This window comes from Zonotrichia albicollis, chromosome 12 (assembly GCF_047830755.1).
Source record: "Zonotrichia albicollis isolate bZonAlb1 chromosome 12, bZonAlb1.hap1, whole genome shotgun sequence".
Classification (NCBI taxonomy): Eukaryota; Metazoa; Chordata; class Aves; order Passeriformes; family Passerellidae; genus Zonotrichia; species Zonotrichia albicollis.
The window spans coordinates 2,612,117-2,634,925 of NC_133830.1; the positions used below are offsets into that span (position 1 = coordinate 2,612,117).

Below are 22,809 nucleotides of genomic sequence, written 5' to 3' on the forward strand. Positions count from 1 at the left end.
CAGCTGTTTGGAAGAGTTGCACTGAGCAGCTGAGATCTCAGAACCTTCACTGACAGATAACCTGGGTTTACTGCTGGACATGGCAGAATTTGAAACATCCAGGAGAGAAAATAGACCCTGTTCTGCTGCCTCCAGAGATGTCTTTTATTAAATAAATTCCCCTCACTCCCTTTCTTCAAAGAACAGACTAAGCATCACAACTGAAATAAAAGATTAAAAATACACTTAATAATTCAAAACCAGCGTTGTGGCCACAGTTCAGTCCCCAGACACAGTGGTTTGACTGTGTTTGAATTCAAGTCTTTGAGCCCAACCACAACCACATTTTTAAAATATTCCAAAGCTCAGCAGTGCTTGTGCTAAGCACATCACACTGCCCATGATAAAACCGGTTGCAAAAATCTGGACAACATTTCTAAAAATCTGGGGCCAATCCAAAGGAACCATGAGATGCCCATGACCAGCCAAAGAAATCATGGAACCCAAATGAACCATGAGGAACCCAAAGGAACCATGAGATGCCCATGACCAGCCAATGAAATAACGGAACCCAGAGGAACTATGAGATGCCCATGACCAGGCAATGAAACCATGGAACCCAAGAGAACCATGAGGAACCCAAAGGAACCATGAGGAACCCAAAGGACCCATGAGATGCCCATGATCAGCCCAAGAAACCACGGAGCCCAAAGGAACCGTGAGAAACCCAAAGGACCCATGAGGAGCCCAAAGGACCCATGAGATGCCCATGACCAGCCAAAGAAACCATGAAACCCAAAGGACCCATGAGGTGGTGAGGAGCCCCAGGCTGGGGTTGTGGATGTGCCCTCTGGGAGGGGACAGCCCGGGGCACTCACTGAGCACGTTGACGTTGGCGCTGGCCAGGATGGTGCCGTGCTTGTTGGTGGCCTCGCACTGGAACACGGCGCTGTCCTGCAGCTGCAGGTTGGTCAGGCTGATCTCCCTGGTGGAGATTCTCCCTCGGAAGGTCCTGCCTGGAAAACACCAGATTGCGTCAGCAGCTGGAGCAGCACCATGACTGGAAAGCTCCCAGGCTCTCCTCACGGCTTGGAAGGCAAAGGAAAGAACATCTTGAGGTTCCAACCAAGACCATACCCAAGAGCTGGTGAGTTCCAGGGCTCTGCCTTTGCCAGCAGTCCCCTGGCCTGAGGGAAGCGCTCCAGGGCACCAAATTCCAGTAATTTCACCACAGAGATTTTTGACATTATAATATTGCTACACCAGTGCTCCCCAGCCACCTGGGCTTACTCAGAAGCACAAAGGAGCCCTTGAGGGGTCCCAGATCCCCAAAAGATGGGAGAGTTACAGGGCAGCACCTCAGAGGTACCACAGCTCCACACGTGCAATGCTCACCATCACCCTCTTCAAGAATCCTATTTAAACATCAGTTTATTTAAGTAAATAAACAATTAATATCTAAAGAAGTGCCAAACCAGACATCATTTTGTGTGTTAGGACTTGTGGTCCCCTCAAACTGGGTGATACAGAGACACATTGTCACCACCATATTTTCTTAAAAATCCCTTTGCCAGGATTTCTTCTCCTGGGAAGCTGAGAAGCCCCAGAGAAAAATTAAAATAATAATTATCCGTTTCACTTCTCCAGTGTTTTGCTGCTTTGGAATGTGGTTTGGACATTGTTTACCAACTGGTCATTGTTTCATCAGTTTCATGTGAATTGTTTTGACTTAATGACCAATCACAGCCAGGCTGTGTCAGGATTATGAGGAGAGAATCACAAGCTTTTAATTATCATTCTTTGTGGCCCTCTGGCTGTATGCTTTCTCTATTCTTTAGTATAGTTTTAGTATAGGATATAATATGATATAATATGATATGATATTATATGATATTATATAATATAATATAACAATGTAACGTAACATAATGTAACGTAATATATATAATATCAATAATATAATATTAATAATATAGTAAAATAAAATACTAAATTAGCTTTCTAAGAACCTGGAGTCAGATTCAGCATCCCTTCCTGCCATGAGGAACCCCGAAAATTCCCCAGCAGGGCCTGGAGGAGCAGCCTGGCCCCTGCACCTACCATCGATGGGCCTCCCGTTGAGCTTCCACTGGATGCTGGGCTCGGGGTTCCCGATGGCCTCGCACAGCAGCACCAGGTTTGTCCCCACGCTGTAGACCCCACCCTCGGGCTTCTTCAGCCACTGGGGAGGCTCTGGGGAAAGAGACAGAGCAGGGATCAGTTGATGCTTTTTGGGGCTGCCTAAGAACAGAGGCTAATCTAAATTAAGGGAATAAAAAGCCGTGATATTTATTGAAGGGCCCTCAGGTACATTTAGGGCAGCCCCAGGGGCTACACCTAAAAATGGATGATGGGTCAGGGTTTGCACACTTTTATGAGTTTGGTCCATTTGCATATTGGGGGTGAATCTGCCAATTCCAGCTTCAGGTAATGAAGTCATTCACCCCAAGTTTGCTCCCCCAACTCCCTTTTGTTGCCATCTCTGGGCCTGAGGCAGTGAGGTGTCCTTGATTGCCAGGCCTGGAGAGGAACTGTTGTGTCTGCCCCAAATGGGAAAGCAGCAGCTCACACTGAGTGTGGGGTTTGGAGTTACACACTAAAGAACTGCGGGGTTACAGAGAGATGGAAAATAGAAAAGCTGAAATCCTGAGGCACCGCAGTCTCAGCCCCTCTGCTGTTGCTGGGATTCTCCAGGAGATGGCAAACGCCACCAACACTTCCCAGCCGCTGCTCACAGTCCATCCATCAATGGCTGAGCTGCATTCCTTGTGTTTCCCGGGTAAAGGAAAGGGGAAATTGGCATCAGCACCCGCCAGGGCTGTCCTGCAGGCTGGGTGGGTGCCAGGCAGGGTGGAGGAACGGGCAGTGCCCATCCAAGTGGGAAATGAATGCACAGGGAAGGAGAGGCTGGGAGGGAGGGAACGGGTCGGCATTTCCGCAAGGACCCTCAGATGTGAGTGTGATCTATCAATTAAGGTGAGGCTACTGCAGCAAGACAAACAAGGTGGGAACATCTGTCCAGCTCAAATTCCCCTCCATAGGCATGAGCAAGTGGCTCCCCTCACCTTCCCTGGGAGCTGACAGAGCTCCAGGACAGCACTGACCCACCTTTGATCCACCTGCCCCTCTCCCTGGGCTGAGGAAATGCACCATCACCTTGATTTCCTGTTTTTCCGTGCTGTACTTAGACCAGAGGCTGATCCATACCACATTTAGGAGTGGTGAAATGTTTTCTCATGGATGGAGATGAGTGGTTTGGGTGCCCACACGGTGGTGGTAGAGGAGCAGCCATGTGCTGCTGCATTCCCCATGTTCCAGGGAAGCTCTGGGAAAACTCAGCTCTGCAGAGCAGCCCCTGAGCATCAGGTACCCAAACCTCGTGTGGAACAGACATCCACAGTGAGGGGAGGGAAATGAAGGGGAGAAAAGGGGAATTTATCTCATAAATGCTTAGTTCTGACTGAACACAAGTCCCTGAGCCCTCAACCCAAAACACAGCCTTGAATTCATCATTTCCCCTTGAAAAGCACCAAACTTCGAGATTTTAACACCAGACCTGACACTGCCTCTTCTGCAAGTGCTGGGAAGATCACTGGGCATCTTTCCCTACTAAAAAGGTGAGGTAATGTAGGGAAAACCTGAGGATTCATTAGTTAATGCTCATGAAATGCTTTGAAGATTAACAGAGCTGTTGCCTGGGAATACAGCAACAGATGTTATCAGTGAGATATGCTAAAGCAAAACATCACTGCTCACATTCACACAGATATTTTACAAAAAAAACACCCCTAAAGTGGGGTGCATTTCCACACCCAGAGCAGTATTCCCACAGGAGAGCACCCAGGAATGGTTTAATTAATATATAAAGACTAAAGTCAAATTCAAACCACTAAAACTTATTTAAAATGATAAAATCATCCCACTTCCTTCACACAGCAGGGATTTTTCTACCAACATCCTCACTCAGTGCTTCTTCCCATCCCACAGTGACATGACCACATCTGTTCATCTTCCTGGTATTTGGCTCCAGGGAAAAACTCTGCAAACACCAGAATAGTTTGGTTTTGCAGCTTTTTTCTTCTCTCTCATATACACCATAATTTCACCAGGAAAAGATGAGCCAAAGGCATGGAGGTGAAAAGGTTTGCAGCAGTCCTGATTAAATTACTGGTTTGGAATTTTTCCTCTAAATCTGCCACAAATTTAGACAGGATATTGCCTTAGTTTGGAGACAACAGGCACAGGCAGATTAAAAACCACCTGAAGGATCCCTTCCTATCTCTATCTGTGCCCACACCCTGGAGCTGTGAGCTGATATTTGATGTCACTGCTCTCCTCTCTCCATTCTGGAATTGCTGTGGGTGCTCCAAGCAACTGAAGAGGCTGTGAAGTCAGAGGCAATGAGATTTTGCCAGGTGTGAAATGCAATTTCACAGAAAGGCTGAAGAACCTCTTTTCCACGTGGCAGATGTGCTATATCACTTAAAGTATATAAAATATACACATATTTTTAGCAACTACAAAATCCAGGGGTTGGATAATCAAATAGTGCATCTAGAATGGCAAATATTTCACTGCATCACTTATTCTTCCTGGTAAGAGTTATCAATTTGCTCCTCCTGATTGATTTATGTCTTTATGGGAAATACTGACAGATCCAGAAAGGAAAAGGATCTAAAATGGGCATCTCCAACAGAATCCAAAATACCCACAAAGCATCCAAACATTCCCCTCAGCTTCTCCCACGATTAGAACAAATTTGGGACATCTAACCAGCTTCTGCCTTGCTGCAGTTTAACTCTCCCCTGTTTTCCATCACCCCCAGGGAATTTTGTGGAGAATCTTCCATTCCTCTCAAGGCTCTTGTACATTCCCCAGGTCTAATTTCTCCTAAATTAAAGATATATATATATTTTTTTCCCAAATGCCATGATTTTGCGCACTGTGACTGCCCCTGCTGCCTCCCCCTGACCTTTCCTGAAGAAGGTGAATTGTAAACATGCTTACTTCAGGTGAGACCATCTCAGCTCCCAGCCATCTCTTACAACAACACTTTTCCTTCTATTTTCCAGGATGATTTTTGCCTTTTCTGCCAGACTAACACATCCCAGAGATGTTCCTCCTGCCATCCAGAGGATTTTCCCAATTCCCCCAAGCAGGCATTTCCCAGCCTGTGCTGGTGAGGCCAATCAGGGCTGCCTGCTGAGAATTGCTCTGTGCTTACCGAACCCGTCCTTTCTATCCCACACCACTTACTCCAATTTATCACTTCAAATCCTCCTCCCAAAGGCTGGGAATCCACCCCAGCCCAGGGCCAGCAGCAGCTGCTGCTGCCACCTTGGGCTCTGCATCCCTGTTGGAGCAATTTTCCAGTGAAACACAAAGCTTGAGCCTGATTAAAACACCCAGTTCTGCTTCCCATTAATTTAATCTCTTTTCTTTTGCTCTGGCTGAGTAATAAAAGTATTACGAGACATAACTGCAAAGGCCCTTAGCTATTACATTATTACTATAATTAATCATTATATTGTAACAATTATTTCTATTAAACCCCACCTAGAAGCCTCAGTCGAGATCAAAGTAACTTTAGATCATTATGATCCTGCACGGTTTGCAGGTTATATGTTCATTTTCTGTTGGGTTTGGTGAACTACAAACCACAACCAAATAAACACCTGAAGACAAAACAATTTGTGGGCTTGCTTTGCTGTTTTTTTAAAAATAATTCTCATTTTAATAACAACAGTGGGGATTTTGTGTCTGCTCAGGTATTCCAGGCTACATCCTCCCTTGCAAAGAGAGATTAAAATGCTCAAACAGTCAAACAATTTGCTTGCTGAATATTTTCATATGCTTGGTAATGATTGCCTGAATCTTTGCCCTCAGACTCAGTAGGATTAGGAAATGGGCTGCATGCAAATATCATTAAAACTGGTATTTAGAAGGGTGGGTTGGTTTGAGGTCGTCAAATACCAGAAAGCAGAGCAGAAAACATGGCACAGCGACAGAAAAATCCTGATTTACACCCCAGCACTCCGCTGAGGATGGCTGCAGGTTATTAACACATTAATTTTTCTTCCATATTTAATTTTCTCCTCTCTGCATGCATCCTGTGAGAGGAACCTGTCAGGTGTGAGGAGCCCAAGAGCAGCACCAGCTCCCTGAAGCCTCCTGAAATGAATGCTCAGGACGTGCCCTTGGTGTGCCCACAGGAGCTGTGCCCATCTCTGATCGACGACAGCCACGTTTGCTGCTCAGCAACTGCAGAACACAGCAGGGCTTGGGCTCTGGTTTACCTTCATACCTTGGATGTGAGGTGACTCCTAATAGGAAAAACCCCTGCTGCTGACAGGAGCCACCTTTAATTACACAAATGGATTTAATACCAATTGGAAAAGGATTTTTTACATTGCAATGGCTGCAGTGGGATTATTTCCTTCTTTTCCCTAAGTTCTTATTTGTTAACAAGCAAAAATAACAATTTGCCAGGAAGTTTTCCTTCCTCTGGAAACTGTGGGAGAAGAAGGTCAACACTCTAAACTGCAAAATTAATGTTATTTCTCCGGTATTTTAGTTTTTGCAGCTCCTGCAATTTCTTTGAAGGAAATCGATAATTTTTTTTGCAGCCGAGAAAATCATCGCCAGATTGTTAAAATATTCTGCTACAGCAGAGATGCTCCAAACCATCTGGAAGGATTTCTAGGAGTCAGCACTTCCCCTGCACCCCAGCTGAGAACTTGCCATGCCCTGGGATCCTCCTCTGCCACAATCCCAGCAAGGGCAAGAGGAGTGCAAGGGACAAGGTTGGGTTGGGGGAATGGAGAGGATTCAACAGCCATTGGGAGAAAATACAGAGCAGGGAGCTCAAAGTGCTCCTCTCCCACCAGAAATCCGGTGACCACAGAGGGATGAGGAGCCCTGATGAAAACGAAGCCCTTGGAAGGTTAACAGGGTAAAACTGCCAGGCGTTTGTTCTATTTTTTAAGTGCTGAGCAGAGGTTGGAGCGTTCTTCATCAGGCAAATGTTCTCAGCAAGTTTTTCAGCTGGGCCTCAGGGTTCTCAGTTTGTAGCTATTTGTGGGCAGAAAAAATGGAAGGGAGAGTTCTTGATTCTGCAACAACTCCTGAGAGCTCTGCTGGCTCCTGGGAACGGGGATCTCCACCTGATGCTCACCTCAGGGCTTGGGGAGGAGGAGAAGGGAAAAAGAAGCCTTGGGTACTCACTGAGGTGACAAAAAGGACCATATTTCCATTTTTTAACTGCTAAAAAATAGTAGAAAGCATTTTTTTTTACATTGTTTCACAGGTTTTGTGATACTTTTCAGGGATTCCAGAAAACACTCTCCACTGAGGTTGTGCCTGTACAAAAATCACAGCAAGGGAACAGGTGAAGGATGCAAGGGGTGGTACCTTGTCTGCTCACTGAATTTTCACAGACCTCCCTAAGAGCCTACTTTTGGTGGAAACCAAAGAAAGGGACTTGAGCTAAATGTCCCTCTGATCCAGCCCAGCATAATAATTTTCACAGTTTTTAAGAGTAGAAAGAATAATTAGATCTTCTGACCTTCAGCTTAGTACAAGACATTGCATCAACCTCTCTGCTTGACTCCCTCTCATCTTCAGATTATTGAACCTGCTCACATTTTTATATTGTTCCCTGCTTTTTGGGGCCTTCATGGTTCAGGGGAAAAAAAACAAGTGGCATTATTTACATTTTGTTTTAGAGGCGCTACTTTGTGCAAACCTTCCCAAATCCAAAGGACTGGCATCAATTGGTGCAGTTGCTTGAGTCATATTAACAAAGATCCTCCTTCACCTCCCTTTTCCCACCTTTTAGTCCCAAACCAATAATTTTAGTGAAGAGTACTGAGCACCTTCCACATGCACGTGGAACTCGTGCTTGGCGCTGCCCATGGGGTTGCTGGCCGTGCACTCGTACTTCCCCTCATCAGCTGCTGTCACTTGGTCAATCTTCAGGGTCTTGCCAAAATTCTCTGTCTCCGGCTCATCCTTGGGCATGTTTCCTGTCACCTTGACCCAGCTGAGATGAGGAGTTGGGCTGAGAACAAAGGAAGAAAAAGAAGATTTTGAGCTGAACACAAGAAGCTGTTGTGATGCTTCACGTGGCAGAGCTGCTGCTCACACCCAGGGTTTGGGAGGTGCTTTTAGGGGATTTTGAGCTTTTAAATCTTTGAAAACTCTGGGGCTGCCTAAGGGTTACACTATCCAGCTGCTCTGCTGCTCCTTGTTCTGCACAACCCCTGTGAGTGGGATTTTCAGCAGGGCAAAGCTGCATTCCTTGGACGTGCCTTGGCATGGACAGTGGGAAAGGGGACAGAGCTCATCCCCTCCTGCCCCAAAAGGGCACCTGAGGACAGCCAGGAGGGCCAGATCCATTGAAAGGCCTCTTAGGAGGTGGCTGAAATGCTCTTCCCATCCCTAGAAAGAGCCAGAAGTGTCACAGAACTGGGGACAGACGTGGTTGGTGACCCCAACACTCACAGGACAGGTGGCCACAGCACCAGAGCTGCTCCTCCTGTGCCCATCTGTGCCCGTGGCTCCATGCCCAGGTACCCAGAAATTCTGCTGTTCCACCAGCCCTGCAAATACCCCATTATTCCCTCCCAGAGCCCTCATCCCACTCTTGTCCCAAAGCCAGCTCCCAGGCCATGCCCTCCTGACGCTGCCACTGCTCAGGGTATAAATCTTTAAAAAGTGACAGGTTGGAAATGTCCCTAATTCCCTATTTTGCAGTTGGGTGCCCCTGAGCTGAGTTCCTTGAAATCCACTTCCATGGTCTGTGGACATTTGGCAGGGTGGACTGGCAGAGATGTAGGCAAAGCTGAGTGTTTTTCTGCTGAAAATGGGAATTTCAGCAAAGAAAAATAACATTTTATTCTAAGAGTTGGCATTTTTGAAGGATTTCAATGAAAAGGTGTGCTTGGTGATAAGACAAAGAAGTACTTTGTGTTCTTTCAAAAGTGACTGCTTAAAAAACCCCACCTTTTTGCTAAAAAATTAATTTTCTAAAGAGTTTCCTGGAAAATTTAGAGTGAAACAAAAATATTTCTTTCTTTTTACCTTTTTCCAAAGGAACAGAAAGACTTTTTTGGCTTTCTCTTCTTGTATCAGATATTCATGCTTGCACATCAAAATTCATATTTGATTATTCCCAAGGTGATTTCCCTATTAAAACCCCTTGAAAACCCTCTAAAATCAGAGCTGTGGCTTTGGGGGTTGGTGGGGAGTGAATTAGACAAGGAAACGTTGCAACAGGGAAGCAAAACTCACTGCAGATACCTGGAGTGAATCCAACAGAGACGAGTCATTCACCTCCTTTCAGGAATGCCAACTCAACTCCTTGCCAGCTTCCACCAGCAATGCCCTTTCAAGCCCATATGGAAAAAACAAAATGCCCCAAACATGTGCAGGCAGATAAATATCCTGACTTTGGAATTTTATGGAGGGAAGAGAATCTCAGAGCCTTTAATGGGAATTATCTGGGTGTGAAGCAGAGCCGGCAGCTCCACGTCCAGCACCAGGGGATGGTGATTTAAAGCTCTGCTCCACACAAAGCCCTGTCCCAGCCAAACCAGAGGGACTCTGCTCTCACTGGGGATTCAGGGGGTGCACAGATTCTCTGCTTTTGGGCTGGCAGCTCAAATTCTGCAGTGACAGGCACAGGGCACAAACTGGGACATGGGAAGAGCAAAGCAGGGATCATGGCTGAGTGAGCTGGAGCAGCAGCAGCAGCCCTGAGAAGGGAATCACAGCTCCTTGTCAGGAGGGAACTCATCATTTATTTCCAAATCCCTTTCCTTATTTACCCTCATTTTGGCCTGTGTTATTTACAAGGAATTTGCTGGATTAAGTGATACATTATAAGTTTTTCTTAGCTTATTGGTTTTTAGCACATTATGTTATAAATGTTTTAAAGTCAATCATCTAAAATTACCCTTTGTAGGTCCTACTACAATGCATCTTTCATAGTTCTATTTCTCTAAAATACTTCATCTTATTTACAAAATAACCCTTTAAAATTTACTTCTAGCTCCATTTCTCTCTCAGCAATATCTATCTTATTCTATAATATTTTTAAATCAGTATTTCTTATCTCAAAATTTGTATACAAATACATACTATATGAACTTTTCGTCAAGCTTTAAGACTTCTCTACAAATTCATTTCCCACAAAAATTGTCCTTTATGATATCCCATCATAAAGCAGCTAGTTTAACCCTTCCCTATATTCCCTTGCTGAAGGGACTCAGCAAGGTGGAGAGAGATTATTTTAAAAAGCTTGGACAGGACAAGGGGGAATGGCTTCAAATTGAGACAAGGTTTAGAGGGGATTTAGAGGGGTTTTTAGGAAAAAATTGTGGGCAGGCCCTGGCACAGGTGCCCAGAGAAGCTGGGGCTGCCCCTGGATCCCTGGCAGTGCCCAAGGTTTGAGATCTGCCCTTTGCTGCTGGATTGGTCAGGATCACACTAATACATCTGATACTTGTTCACTGTATTCATTCAAGAACTTTGTTCTTAGAAAACTGAGATCTTACACCTGGAAAATCTTAAATTTTGAGCATTGAAGCAAAACTGAATTGGCAAAACCAGAAAAAAAAAATTACAGGTTGTGAACAAAAGCACTGAAGCTGATGCTGACATCATTTAGTTTCTTGACATCTCAAAAGCAGCACTAGTGAAAAAAATTCAGTTTTTAAGATAGAAAAATTAAAAATAAATCCATACTTACCACACCATGGTTCTAATGACTTGTTTACAAGCTACAGGAATAACAAACTCAATACTGTTGCCTGCACTCTGTGCTGCTTTACAGGTACAGAAAGCTCTGCACTGCAGTTGCATTTACAACTGTTGCATAATTTGTAATATCCCTTTTTCTTTGCTCATTTCTCCCTCCAAAGGTGATTAAGTTTGTGCATCATTTTCATTACTCACAGCCCTTCAGCAATGCACTCGAGGAGCAGGACACCTCCCTTGATGACAGTGACTGATGAGCTACTGCCAGCAGATTCAGGAGGGATCAGCAGCTTGGGCTTCCTTTCCTTGATAAAATTTGCTGAAAGATAAAATAAAACAGAAGTTAGGTGGGAAATCTCAGATATTCTTCAATAATGCCACAAATATCACTGCTGGCAGGTTTTTGACAGCCATTTGTGTGGGGGTTTTTTATTTATCTACTCTGAGACTAATCCAGAGCCCTGATAACAGTCAGAAGGGAGGTGCAGTGATATCAACAGGCGGCAGGGATGGGAAAACCCTTTTCCTACAGTTTTATATCCAATTTTCCAAGCACTGGCCCTTCCTATCACCCTTCTGATCCTCTCAATTCCTGATCTTTAGGTTCACATCTCCTTTCTTAGCACCTTTCTTCTGCACTGGCTCCATCATCTTTTAAACCTCAGGTGAAACCTCACCTTTCCTGACCTGAGCATCCCACAGAATTGTCCCTCCTGCTCCAATTATTAAATCTACAGTAATGGAGATATAATTTGTAAGGGAGACTGTAAAAATAATAAAACAAGATTGAGCTGCACTTGATTCCAACAGCCCATTTGTTCCAGCCTGCCAAACAAGGGTTTTAGGATGAAAAATGCAGGGTTCAGTGGCTGCCCAGTTATCACTATCATAACAATTAGCACACTAATGAATCAGTCCCCAAATGGTGCTAGTTCTTTAAAAAAATAGCCAGTTATGGATGGTTTGGTAAAAGACCACATAGATCTCCCTGAACCATTTTCTCATTTTTAATTTTAATTTCCCCTTGCTTTGTATCTGTGCAGATCTGTGTCACAAGAGCCCTGAGTGCAGCAGAACACGTTGGTTGGTGCCTCTGGACACTCTCACACATTTCCCATCTGCCCTCCACCTCCTGCTGCCAAAGGCAGCCAGGCTCCTTCCCAGCACGAGTTCAGCCATCCCTTGGAGGGAAAAACTGCTCCTGGTGGGCAGCCACAGTGCACAAAGGCTGCCTGTGCTGCCCCAGGGCTCAGCTCCACAGCAAAGTCAGGGCAGTGAGGAGAGCTCTGACTTATCCATCCCAAACACTCCAGGATAACCTCCTTTTCAGAAACCTCAGTGCTTGGCAAAAAAAAAAATTCTCCTAGAGGAGGTTAAAATTGGGCATAAACAAAAAAAAAGGACTCTTAAAAGATATTGTACCAAAGAAGTGAAGAGTCGAGAGCTACAGAGTCTAAATTTCATGTATTTGAAAGAAAAGGAAGCAGGAGGAGAATTACTCCATCCCAAAACACTCCAAGATAACCTCCTTTTCAGAAACCTCACTGCTTGTCTGGCAAAAAATCTACAGGAGGTTGAAATTGGGCATTAAAAAGAAAAAAAATACTCTTAAAAGGTATTTAACCAAAGAAGTGGAGAGTGAAGAGCTACAGAGTCTAAATTTCATGTATTTGAAACAAAAGGAAGCAGGAGGAGAATTGCTCCATCCCAAAACACTCCAGGATAACCTCCTTTTCAGAAACCTCACTGCTTGTCTGGCAAAAAAAAAAAAAATCTCCCAGAGGAGGTTATAATTGGGCATTAAAAAAATACTCTTAAAAGGTATTTAACCAAAGAAGTGGAGAGAGAAGAGCTACAGAGTCTAAATTTCATGTATTTGAAACAAAAGGAAGGAGGAGGAGAATTGCTCTGAGTTATCCATCCCAAAACACTGCAGGATAACCTCCTTTTCAGAAACCTCACTGCTTGGCAAAAAAAAAAAAAAATCTCCTAGAGGAGGTTAAAATTGGGCATAAACAAAAAAAAAAGGACTCTTAAAAGATATTGTACCAAAGAAGTGAAGAGTCAAGAGCTACACAGTCTAAATTTCATGTATTTGAAACAAAAGGAAGCAGGAGGAGAATTGCTCCATCCCAAAACACTGCAGGATAGCCTCCTCTTTAGAAACCTCACTGCTTGTCTGGCAAAAAATCTATAGGAGGTTGAAATTGGGCATTAAAAAGAAAAAAATACTCTTAAAAGGTATTTAACCAAAGAAGTGGAGAGTGAAGAGCTACAGAGTCTAAATTTCATGTATTTGAAACAAAAGGAAGCAGAAGGAGAATTGCTCCATCCCAAAACACTCCAGGATAACCTCCTTCTCAGAAACCTCACTGCTTGTCTGGCAAAAAAAAAAAATCTCCCAGAGGAGGTTATAATTGGGCATTAAAAAAAATACTCTTAAAAGGTATTTAACCAAAGAAGTGGAGAGTGAAGAGCTCCAGAGGCTAAATTTCATGTATTTGAAACAAAAGGAAGCCAGTGGAGAATGGCAGGAATGGGCACCTGCTGCCTGCAGGGTATTTCCAGGATCTGCTCCACAGAGAGGGGCAGGCAGAGCAGTGGGAGTGGGAATGCACAGGATGAGAAGGGCTTTGCTGCAGTGTCACCTGTGCTGGTGGCACACAGAGCACCACAGAGCCAGAGCCAGCTCCTATCTACATCGAGGTGATGGGGACAGCCACCACAGGGCACCCAGACTCCATAAATCCACACCCTGACCTCATCCTGGAGCAATGCAGCCCCAGGGTGACCCCTGGGATGTGAATTCATGGTGTCAAACCTTGGCTGTCTCATCCCACAGCTCTTTTAACAGCCAGAAAAAAGATTTGGAGCATCCAGCTCTGGCTCCTGCTCTGAATTGATAACATGGGAAACCCTGAACATCAATGTCCTCACTTCCACCCCCTCACAAAGCTCCTTTCTCAAGTAAAGAAACTGCCTTTTTCATTAGAAGCCCTGCAGATTGCTCTCAGAAACTACAAGACGAGCCAATTGTGCTCCCTGGACTGCTTAAATCCAGCCCATCACAATCAAGAGGCTTTTGTGATGTGTGTTTTGAGCAGCTCCCATTTCACCTCAGCTGGTGGAGTCTCAGTTCAAAGGCTAAAAACAGATGGATTCAACTCACCCTTAGTAACAGCAGCGTTAGGTGAGCCTGAGTCATTAGCATGCTTTACTGAAATAAATAAAAATGACAACCAAACAAACATGCAGGGTTGAGACAGAATCAAAAGAAATCATAAATCAACCAAAACAAAACCATGCCCCCCCCGCCCCCCAATTTCTGCCCCAAAAGAAAGAAAGAATGAAAAATATAAAAGAAAGCAACAGATGAGCAACTGAGTTTTGAAAATACAATGAAAATGCTTTAAAGATTTGTGTTATTCTGAAAAATACACCCGTACTTTATGGGTGATATAATCAGAATTTCATCCTTGCTATGTACAGTAATAAAAATCATTAAGTATCCAGAAAGAGAAATGTTATAAAATATTATTCATTCTCCTGTTTCTTATTGCTTATTTTTGTCCTATTTATTTTTCACGCAGCCCCTCACCAGGCCCTTGGCACAGGGAGGAGTGGGCAATGTCCAGCTGAGTTTACAGAACCCTTTCAGTTCGTGCCTCTCATCTTTTCCTGGCCCAGGTCCTGTGGCTTTGATGACAAGATGGACACACTGAAGTGGCTTTTTGGGCCACTTCCAGGGCTACCAGCAGCCAAAACCCATCTTGTTTTTCTCTAATCTCTGCGTGCATGTGTGGGGGACTGAACCCATCTGAAAAGCCACGGAGAGCAACATTTAATTTGGATGTTTTTCTCACAATTATTACCCCAAGATGCAGTCTAAGCAAGCATTAAACACACAAAGCCACTATTAATCTTTTTTATTTTTATCCCAACAAGAAAACTCTCAAAAAATCATATATTAAACATGAGGGTTTCATTCATGAAGATAAAATTCTCCTTGGCTTTCTGGGCTGTGTAAGTCTGAAAGATCCACAACGAACAAGTGAAATCTTAAATTCCCTACACATCATTTCATCAGGGAACTGGAAACACCTCTTGTGTTTCTGATGCTCCAAGCTGCCTAAAAAACCTGGAAAACATCAACTTTGCAACCTCACTGCTGAGGCTGGAGCAAACCAGGCTTTGCCCAGGGAAGAGGCAGCCACAAAGTCCTCAAATCCCAGTGAAGCCCCATTCCTGGGGGAGCTGCTGGACTCAAGAGCAGCAGATTTCCCTAATGCACCCTTGGCTTTCACTGTGGGGCAGCAGGAGGAAGGACAGGGCACTTTTGGGGTCTGACTGTGATGCCTTAGGATTTTAGCTTTTAAATGTTTCAAATCCTATACTGCTTTGGTGTATAACTGAAATCAATATAGAGTGTCAGCTACTGTCTTCACATTTTGGGCAGACACAACAATTCCTCTCCAGGCCTGGGAAACAAGAATACCTCGCTGCCTCAGGCCCTGAGAAATGTAAACAGCAATGAATTTGGGGGTCAAACTTGGTGTAAATGAGTTCATTACTGAAGCTGTAATTGGAAAATTAACCTCTAATATGTGAATGGACCAAACCTATAATTGTCTGAAAAACTCATGGCCATTGTCCATCTTGAGTGTAGCCTCTGGGAGGCTCCTTATTGCCCAAGGGAGCCTATTGAAGGTCTATCAAAGACCTTCAATAAATACCCATTTTACTCTCTTAATTTTGTCTAAACTCTGTTCTGATGCAGCCATCCCAAGGTGACCCAGATGGGACAGGAGAAACTGATGCCTTGGGATGGCCACCTAGAGCACAGACTGGAGCAAGAAGCTTTTCTCAATGAAATTTAGCCCCAAGAACGAGGTTAATAATGCAGGAAATAAACGCAGCAAGGTGCCCTGTGTTGAGAGAGCCACCCATCTGCATGCAGTGCTGCCTGGGGAGCTCAGAAAGCAGCAGCAAACAGAGAGCCCAGCCCCACACTCACAGCGGGAAACCTTGAGCGTCATGGGCATCTTCTGCACGATGGTCCTGAGCCTGGGGAAGGCTGCAAAGCAGCAATAGTCACTCCTGCTGTCACTCTCCTCCACGTTGGCAAAGTAGAGATCTCCCTTCAGGCTCATGGAGACCCTCTCGTCCTGTGGGATGTGCTGCAAATCTGGCAAGGGAAAGTAATAGTGAGGTGGTGTGGTGTCGCAGACATTTCTTCATAGAAATCCTTTCTTTGGGATTTGTCCTTCTTCTGGGAAGCAAAGGGCCCCAGAAGAAGAATGTAAACAAATTGTTATCGGCTGTTGTGAGATGTGGCAGGTGATCCTGTGATTGGCTCATTTTGCATGTTTCCAACTAAGGGCCAATCAAAGGAGCAGCGCAGGGGAGATTCCTTGAACACAGAACTTTGTTATTCATTCTTTCTATTCTATTCTTAGCATAGCTGCTCTCTGCAACTTCTCTTCTTATTCTTTTTAGTATAGTTATAATGTATTATATATCTTATATCAATGAATCAAGCCTTCTGATCAAGGAACAAGATTCTCGTCCTTCTCTCACCACAGTGACCGTCTAAGGTCACTGTAATAGTGTGGGAATTGGAAATACAGACACTGAAGGGTTTGATCTGCAGGCTTGAGAGATGCTTGGATTATTGTAAAAATATAATACACAGATATTAAGCAGAAAAATCATAAACCTATATTTCTATAGCTGTAGATGAGAATATGGCTTAAGTAAATGAGAAACTGTACTGATAAGATGGTGAAGGGTTTATAATGTAGGGGCATGGTTGTATGGAATAAACTAAGAGTTTACAAGTTATGATAGAAGCATATGTGTACATGTGATAATTGCCCATTGGATAAAAGTATCCACAGTGCAGCAAAATTAAGTAAATGGGATAGGTCAGAAAAGCAAAATAAACCCTGTGGCAACTGTCCATTGGGTTAGAAATTCTGTATTGCCTTGTAGCAAAGAACCTGTGACTTCCCTGAGCTATGGCCGAGTTCTTGCTCCTCTAAAACCTCTCAGCCTCTGAGACTGATGTTTATCTGAGCAATAAATCGTTCTTAGCCTGAAAATAGTCTCATCCCATCATTTCTAGCAGTAAACGATAAGGAGGGACAAACACAGGGCTGTTTCACCCAATGCTCCCCTCGTGTGCTGCCTTCCAGATACAGAGAATGAAACTCTGAAGTAAAAGAGGCAGAAAATCCAGCAGAGGCAATGGGTTATTTACCAATATTCAGTAAGAAAGTGATTAAAAATATTTTTATATAATAATGTATATTATTATATACATTATTATATAAATAATATATAATAATATAACTGATATAAACTGATAAATATATAAAATATAAATATATATATAAAATATAAACTGATAAATATATAAAATATAAATATATAAACTGATATAATATATAATAATATAACTGATATAAATAATATATAATAATATAACTGATAAGGAAAAATTGATAACTGAAAAACAGAGTTATTTTGCTTTCCAAAAGCCAGAAATTCCTGCAGAACAGAAATGCTGCAGAATAATAGGACAGCAACCCACCAGGAGCTAATCATATAAACCTGGTGGATTATTTTTCCCTTAGTATCATAAATCAATCATCAATGTAGGGAAAGAGGAAAACAATAATGATAGAAATAACATATTGACACGTCATATCCTCTCTCCTCTAAATGCAGGACTCCTCATCACTGATAGATTCAGCAATATATAAATTATTTGATATCTCATCTTTAATGAGATGCTGTGTCAATGCACTCAACAATTTAACTTTAGGTCATGCCAAACCAGATCTCCACCCTCCATATTTTAATTTTATTCTTCAATATCCAGATATTTCTCCCAAGAACTTGCACAATTACAATTCCTATCCATGACAAATCTGCAATGAAGCTGCTCTGGAAGACAAATGCTTTGAGCCCCCTTGTATGAATTGTGCAAAAAGAATTTACTCACCAATATTCATCCAGTAGATATGCAAAGGGGGGATGCCTTTTGGGGGGTTGCAGTGCAGGATCACAGAATCTCCATGCTCCACATCCAGAGGCTCGATTTTCTCTTTGGGGAATTTTGGTACACCTGCACAAAAAAAAGCAAAGAAGTTCCCCTATTACTGGTAACTTTTGAAATTTTGCCTTTTGCTCTCCATTTCATACATTTTTAATAAAATATTTACCTTTACATCATCCTTTGCATTCTCTGCCTTTAATACTGATTTTAATTTACACAGAGTAATGATGGGTTTTACTCAGAGTAGGAAATCCCTGCACTCTGGAACACTCACAATAAGATTCCCTTCATTCACAAAGTTCTTGGAGCATCCTATCCAAAGCCAGGCCCTGAATGGAGATGTTTAACACTTGTTTGTGATGTCCTGTGCTTTGCTTTGGCTTTACTTTAACACAATTCTTTTCAAACACTTTCTTTAGCTCCTTTGTGCTGTCTGGAAGGGACCAGTCAAGGCCAGAGGGTCCCTAAGGACAAGCCTGGCACCCAGGGCTGTGCACTGGTGGGGCCCCAGCTGGTCCCAGTGATGCCTCAGGTTTAGATTTTGTATTTTTCACATTCTGTGCTGCTTTAGTGTGTGGGTCTGGGATTCACATCAGGGCATGGTGAGCTCTGTGCACAGAGCAGGGAGACAAAACAATTCCTGCTCCAGCTGGGCACCAAGGACAAATGATCCCAATCTCAGCCCAGGAGCACAAACCCCGTGGGCTGGAGAGAGAAAAACAAGCAGGGTGGGACTGCCTGGGCTAAAGCTGGGATGGGACAATGAACTGCAAGGTGCAAATGGAGCAGAGCTGATCCCAGGGACAGAGCCCGTGCCCGGCCGTGCATTTTGGGGCCATTTTGGTTCATCTTGGGTGCAGCCCTGGCTGGGCTCTGGTGCTGCCCAAGGTGCATCCATGGAGGAGATGCTTTGAATAAATCCCTGCTTTATTCTGTGACTCTGCCCAGCCTCTGCTCCAGGGCAGCCTGCACAGGGCATCAGCAGGAGATCAGGAACCAGCCTGGGAGTTGGAACATTCTGGGAATCCTTGGATCAACCATAGCTCCCAAGGACCCACTGCAAGTCCCTGCAGGTGAGGACAAGCATCAGGCTCCTGTCACAGCTCTCCTCCATCTCCAGGATCAGAGGAAGGCTGCTCTGAAGCCTCTGTTGCCTCCTCAGGCCTGGAAGCTCAGCCTGGATTCCTGCAGGGCTGCAGGGATAGGCTTGGCACAAAGCTCACAGGGCTGTACCAGGGCTGCTCCAGCTGGGCTCAAACACAGGATAAATTGTTCATGCATCAATGTTTCACCACCCACAGCACCTGATGCCAGCACTTTGTTCCAAGCCTGGCACACCTGGGCAAATTTGGATGCCCAAAACGCCACTGGAGCTGATGTGGGAAAATGAGGAGCAAAGCTGGGTTGGAGCCCACCCCAGACCAAAGGAGGCTCAGCTTGGAGGTGATCCCAGGAAAAGCAGCCTGCAAGATGGAACCACCCTTGAAGGAACTGAGCTGAGGCAGTTTCAGGGCTGACGTCGCCTCCTGCTTTCATTTCAGGCAAGTTCCAACTGGCCAAAGTTTCACTTCAGACCAGCATCAAGCAGTAAAATGAGCAGCTTAATTAAATTAAATGAAGCAGCAAAAGATGGAGAAGGTCCTGAGTGTGCAGAGTCAAGCTGGCACAGCCAACATCACCTCCCTGTCACAACAGGGAGCTCTGAGAGCAGCTCCAGAGCTTGAGACCTCAACTGTCCAGCAGGGAACCCGCAACATCCCAGGGCAGGGGGCAAAGGAAAGGAGAGGGCAGAAATGCAGGGATGGGACTCTGAGGACACTTCACACCTCTCAGGATTGGTAAACATGAAAAGAAGCAATCACTCCAGTGCTGAATGCAGACTCTGCAGAGATTTTATCTCCAGCAGGGTTATTAATAGGTTAGGAATTCTTAGGAGAGGCAAAATGCAGCTGATGAGCATCACTCACCCACTCTGTAGGTGAAATTTCAGGTATACAAAAGGAGCTGCATATTCATATCCAGTACCTTCAGCAGCCTGCACACTTCAAGCCCTGGGAAATGCATCTGCTGACGGCAGAGGTGGAATATTTTCCAGCAGGAAAAAGCCAATTTCTTGATCTAAAGCTTATTTATTCCCCAAAGCACGTCACTCCCAACACAACTTTCAATAAGCTGGGTCAGGGAAGGATAAAGGGATTTCTGACCAAACCAATGGATCAGCAAATGGACTAATATGGCACCACTTATTTAGGACATTGGAACCCCTTGTTCAAACCCATTTTTTGCCTCATTTAGCAGAACAGAATCTGGGTTTCTGATGTCCCAGCTGGGTGCCATAACCACGGGGCTCCTCAGTGAATTTCTGTGGCCAGTAATTACAGAATTATACAGAAATTCCCTCAGTCCCACCAGGAGACAGTGACAAGCCACAGCCCTGGTGTCACTAGCTGGCAGCACAGACATTCATCTCCAACATGGGGCCCAGATGTTGGCAGCTGGACTTCACTGGGGGAAGCAGCAATTTGACCCCAAATGTCCTCCACCTCCAACAAGTATTTGCACCACAGGTCCTTCCATGCCCTTTTTTTTTTTTTTTTTGCTCAGTTCACCATGAAAAGCACTGAAAAACTTTGATTTTCATCCTCATAATGGATGAATTTGACTTGTTTAATCCTTGAAGCTTTGCAAGAAATGAAAACTCATGATAAATTCCTGAGCCAAACTCTCTGACAAGCATAATTTTTTTGCTGGGGTCCCACTGGTCTCAAAGACTAGAAAAAATACCTGCTTCTGAATTCCATTTATTAAAAATAAAAAGCTTCTGTCACATTAGACTTTGCCTTTTGCACATCAATCTTCAGAATGTCTATGTAGGCAATATTTTGGATATTTTCGCAGGGCTGCTATGTTCTAATTAGAGGATATTCTAGAATCAATCACCACTGATTTGTGGCTGATCACAGAAAGTATCACAGCTGAGTTCAACTCTACAGCATAATAAAATAAACACAAAATAAATTGTGCCATGGAAGTGTTTGATATTGAACAGAGTTCTCAGGGCAGCACAGAATTCCAGCTGATGTCTCTGCAGTGACAGCAGTGACACTGCTCCATCAATATTCCATGGAATCCCCACACAGGGATGTGATGGGAGGGGACAGAGGGAGAGCAGAGGGATTTGGTGACTCTGAGGAAGCCCCAGCAGGGCTCTCACCACGCACAAATCATGGGGTGTGAGTGGGACAGCCATGGGGAGGGTGGAAATCTGCACTCCCAGCTCCACCTATGGAGAATCTCCCAAAATCCCACCATGACACCTCTTCAAATACCCCTGGGAAAGGCTTTGCTGACCAAGGGTTTTTCCCTGACAAGGCTGCACTCAAAAACCAGAACTGAAGTGCTCTGACAGTGTGTGAACCATGCAAACAGAAGATTATCAGTGGCCAGAGCCATTTGTGCAAGGAGCCAGGATCTGTTTAATCCCTGGGGTGACTCAAAGTTCAATGACTGAGCTGTGCTTGAGACCAGGCTGGAGCACCACATCTGGGGGGCTGGGAAAAAATCCAGAAAGATTCCTGAGCTTCTCCCCCTTATCCCTTCAGAAAATGGAGTTTCTCAGCCTAAAGCAAATAGGAGGGAAACCAATACAGTGCAATAGAAAGGCTTAATTTGAGTTTAGCAGAAATAGAGATTCAGAAATACAGCAAGCAGAGCTGGGAACTCCAGTCCCCAACATAGCTCCAGATTTACTCAGGGATCCATTTAGGACACCTTGTCCTACTGTTCAGTTTTTGTCCTACAGCTCAATTTTTGCCCTACTGCTGATTACAGTGACTTCACACTAAAACTGTATCAATTATGGCAATTTATTCCAGTTTATGTGAGAATGGAATCCATTTCATCAGGTATTTTTCATGTTTTGGGGTCAAGTGTTGAGAAATGGAACAAAGGAAAAGAATTTCTCCAGGTAAATTGTCCTTGAGATCTCTGTGTCTTGTTTCTACCAATATCAGGTGTAAAATGGGAGTGAATTGAGGATAATAAATCAGCAATTAGCAAATACATTGAAAAAATAACTGTAGAAAAGCATCACTGTAACCCAGGTCTGGTTCAGAAAAGCATCACTGTAACTCAGGTCTGCTTTTATAACATTCCCTGTGGATTCTACTAAATATATCCTGGGATAAAGGAGAGTTTAGCCTGATCCATCATGGATAGTCTCATAGTTTTCCTTGCAAATAAGCCCTTAAAGGATGTAAAAGTGAGGCAAAGCAGAAATAGTCAAGAATTTTCTACAACCTAAAAACTTCCAGCTCCATAGACACTTAAATTAGTATCTAATTATGATTTTTCATACAGATCTGTATCCTGTTCAGCAAATAACCCAACATTTTAAGGAATCTGAACCATGACTTGCAGTCCCTGACGTTGAGCTGCTCTGAGTGAAGCTTGGGAGGTTTCCAGCGCTCATCTCTGTGCCTCAATTGATATTCTGATCCATGGAGCAGGAGCAGTGGTTACATCTGTAATTTCCATTGCAGCCTTTGAACTGGTTATGAGATACGACCCTGCTTGTTTATGGATTTTTTAATTGCTGCCCTAAATTGAAAAAGTTAGCAAAGCCTGGCTGTCAGGGAGAGCCTGGCTGGGAGTCCACTCACTCCTGAAGATGTGGAATGGAATCAGTGACAGCTTTTTTCTGTGTAAATCTTTGCTATCCTCTCCCAAATGATGGCCACAGGCAAGAATCAGAGCAAGCTCCGTGATTTAGGTGGCCATAGGGGAAGGTCACTGGCTTAGGAGGAAAGAGGGTTAAATTTCATCTCCATCACCTGCAAAGTCTCAGTGAATTGCTCTCTTTTGTTTTCTCTTCCATTAAAGCTACACCAAAGCCTTCACAAAACCTCCTCCTTCAATATCAGCTCAGCATCTTGTACTGATTTCAGGATATTCACACCTGAGTGTTTGAATAT

The 22,809-nt window shown here is 44.0% G+C and overlaps 1 protein-coding gene across 9 annotated transcripts in view; it reads right to left on the reverse strand.

The window, feature by feature from the left end:
- CHL1 (cell adhesion molecule L1 like) overlaps positions 1–22,809 on the reverse strand; it is a 607,847-nt gene that overhangs the window by 504,807 nt on the left and 80,231 nt on the right. For 8 of the 9 annotated variants that reach the window (XR_012582319.1, XM_074550335.1, XM_074550330.1 and 5 more), the window contains 7 exons: positions 17,783–17,905; positions 15,791–15,961; positions 13,946–13,993; positions 10,975–11,095; positions 7,893–8,077; positions 2,080–2,211; positions 858–995 (listed from right to left, as the gene is read on the reverse strand). Coding sequence is in view for 8 of the 9 variants with exons in the window: in XM_074550335.1 (XP_074406436.1) it covers positions 858–995; positions 2,080–2,211; positions 7,893–8,077; positions 10,975–11,095; positions 13,946–13,993; positions 15,791–15,961; positions 17,783–17,905 (918 nt within the window). In the remaining variant the exon portion in view is untranslated. The remainder of the gene's footprint in view (positions 1–857; positions 996–2,079; positions 2,212–7,892; positions 8,078–10,974; positions 11,096–13,945; positions 13,994–15,790; positions 15,962–17,782; positions 17,906–22,809) is intronic. The other variant, XM_074550333.1, reaches the window with a different exon arrangement.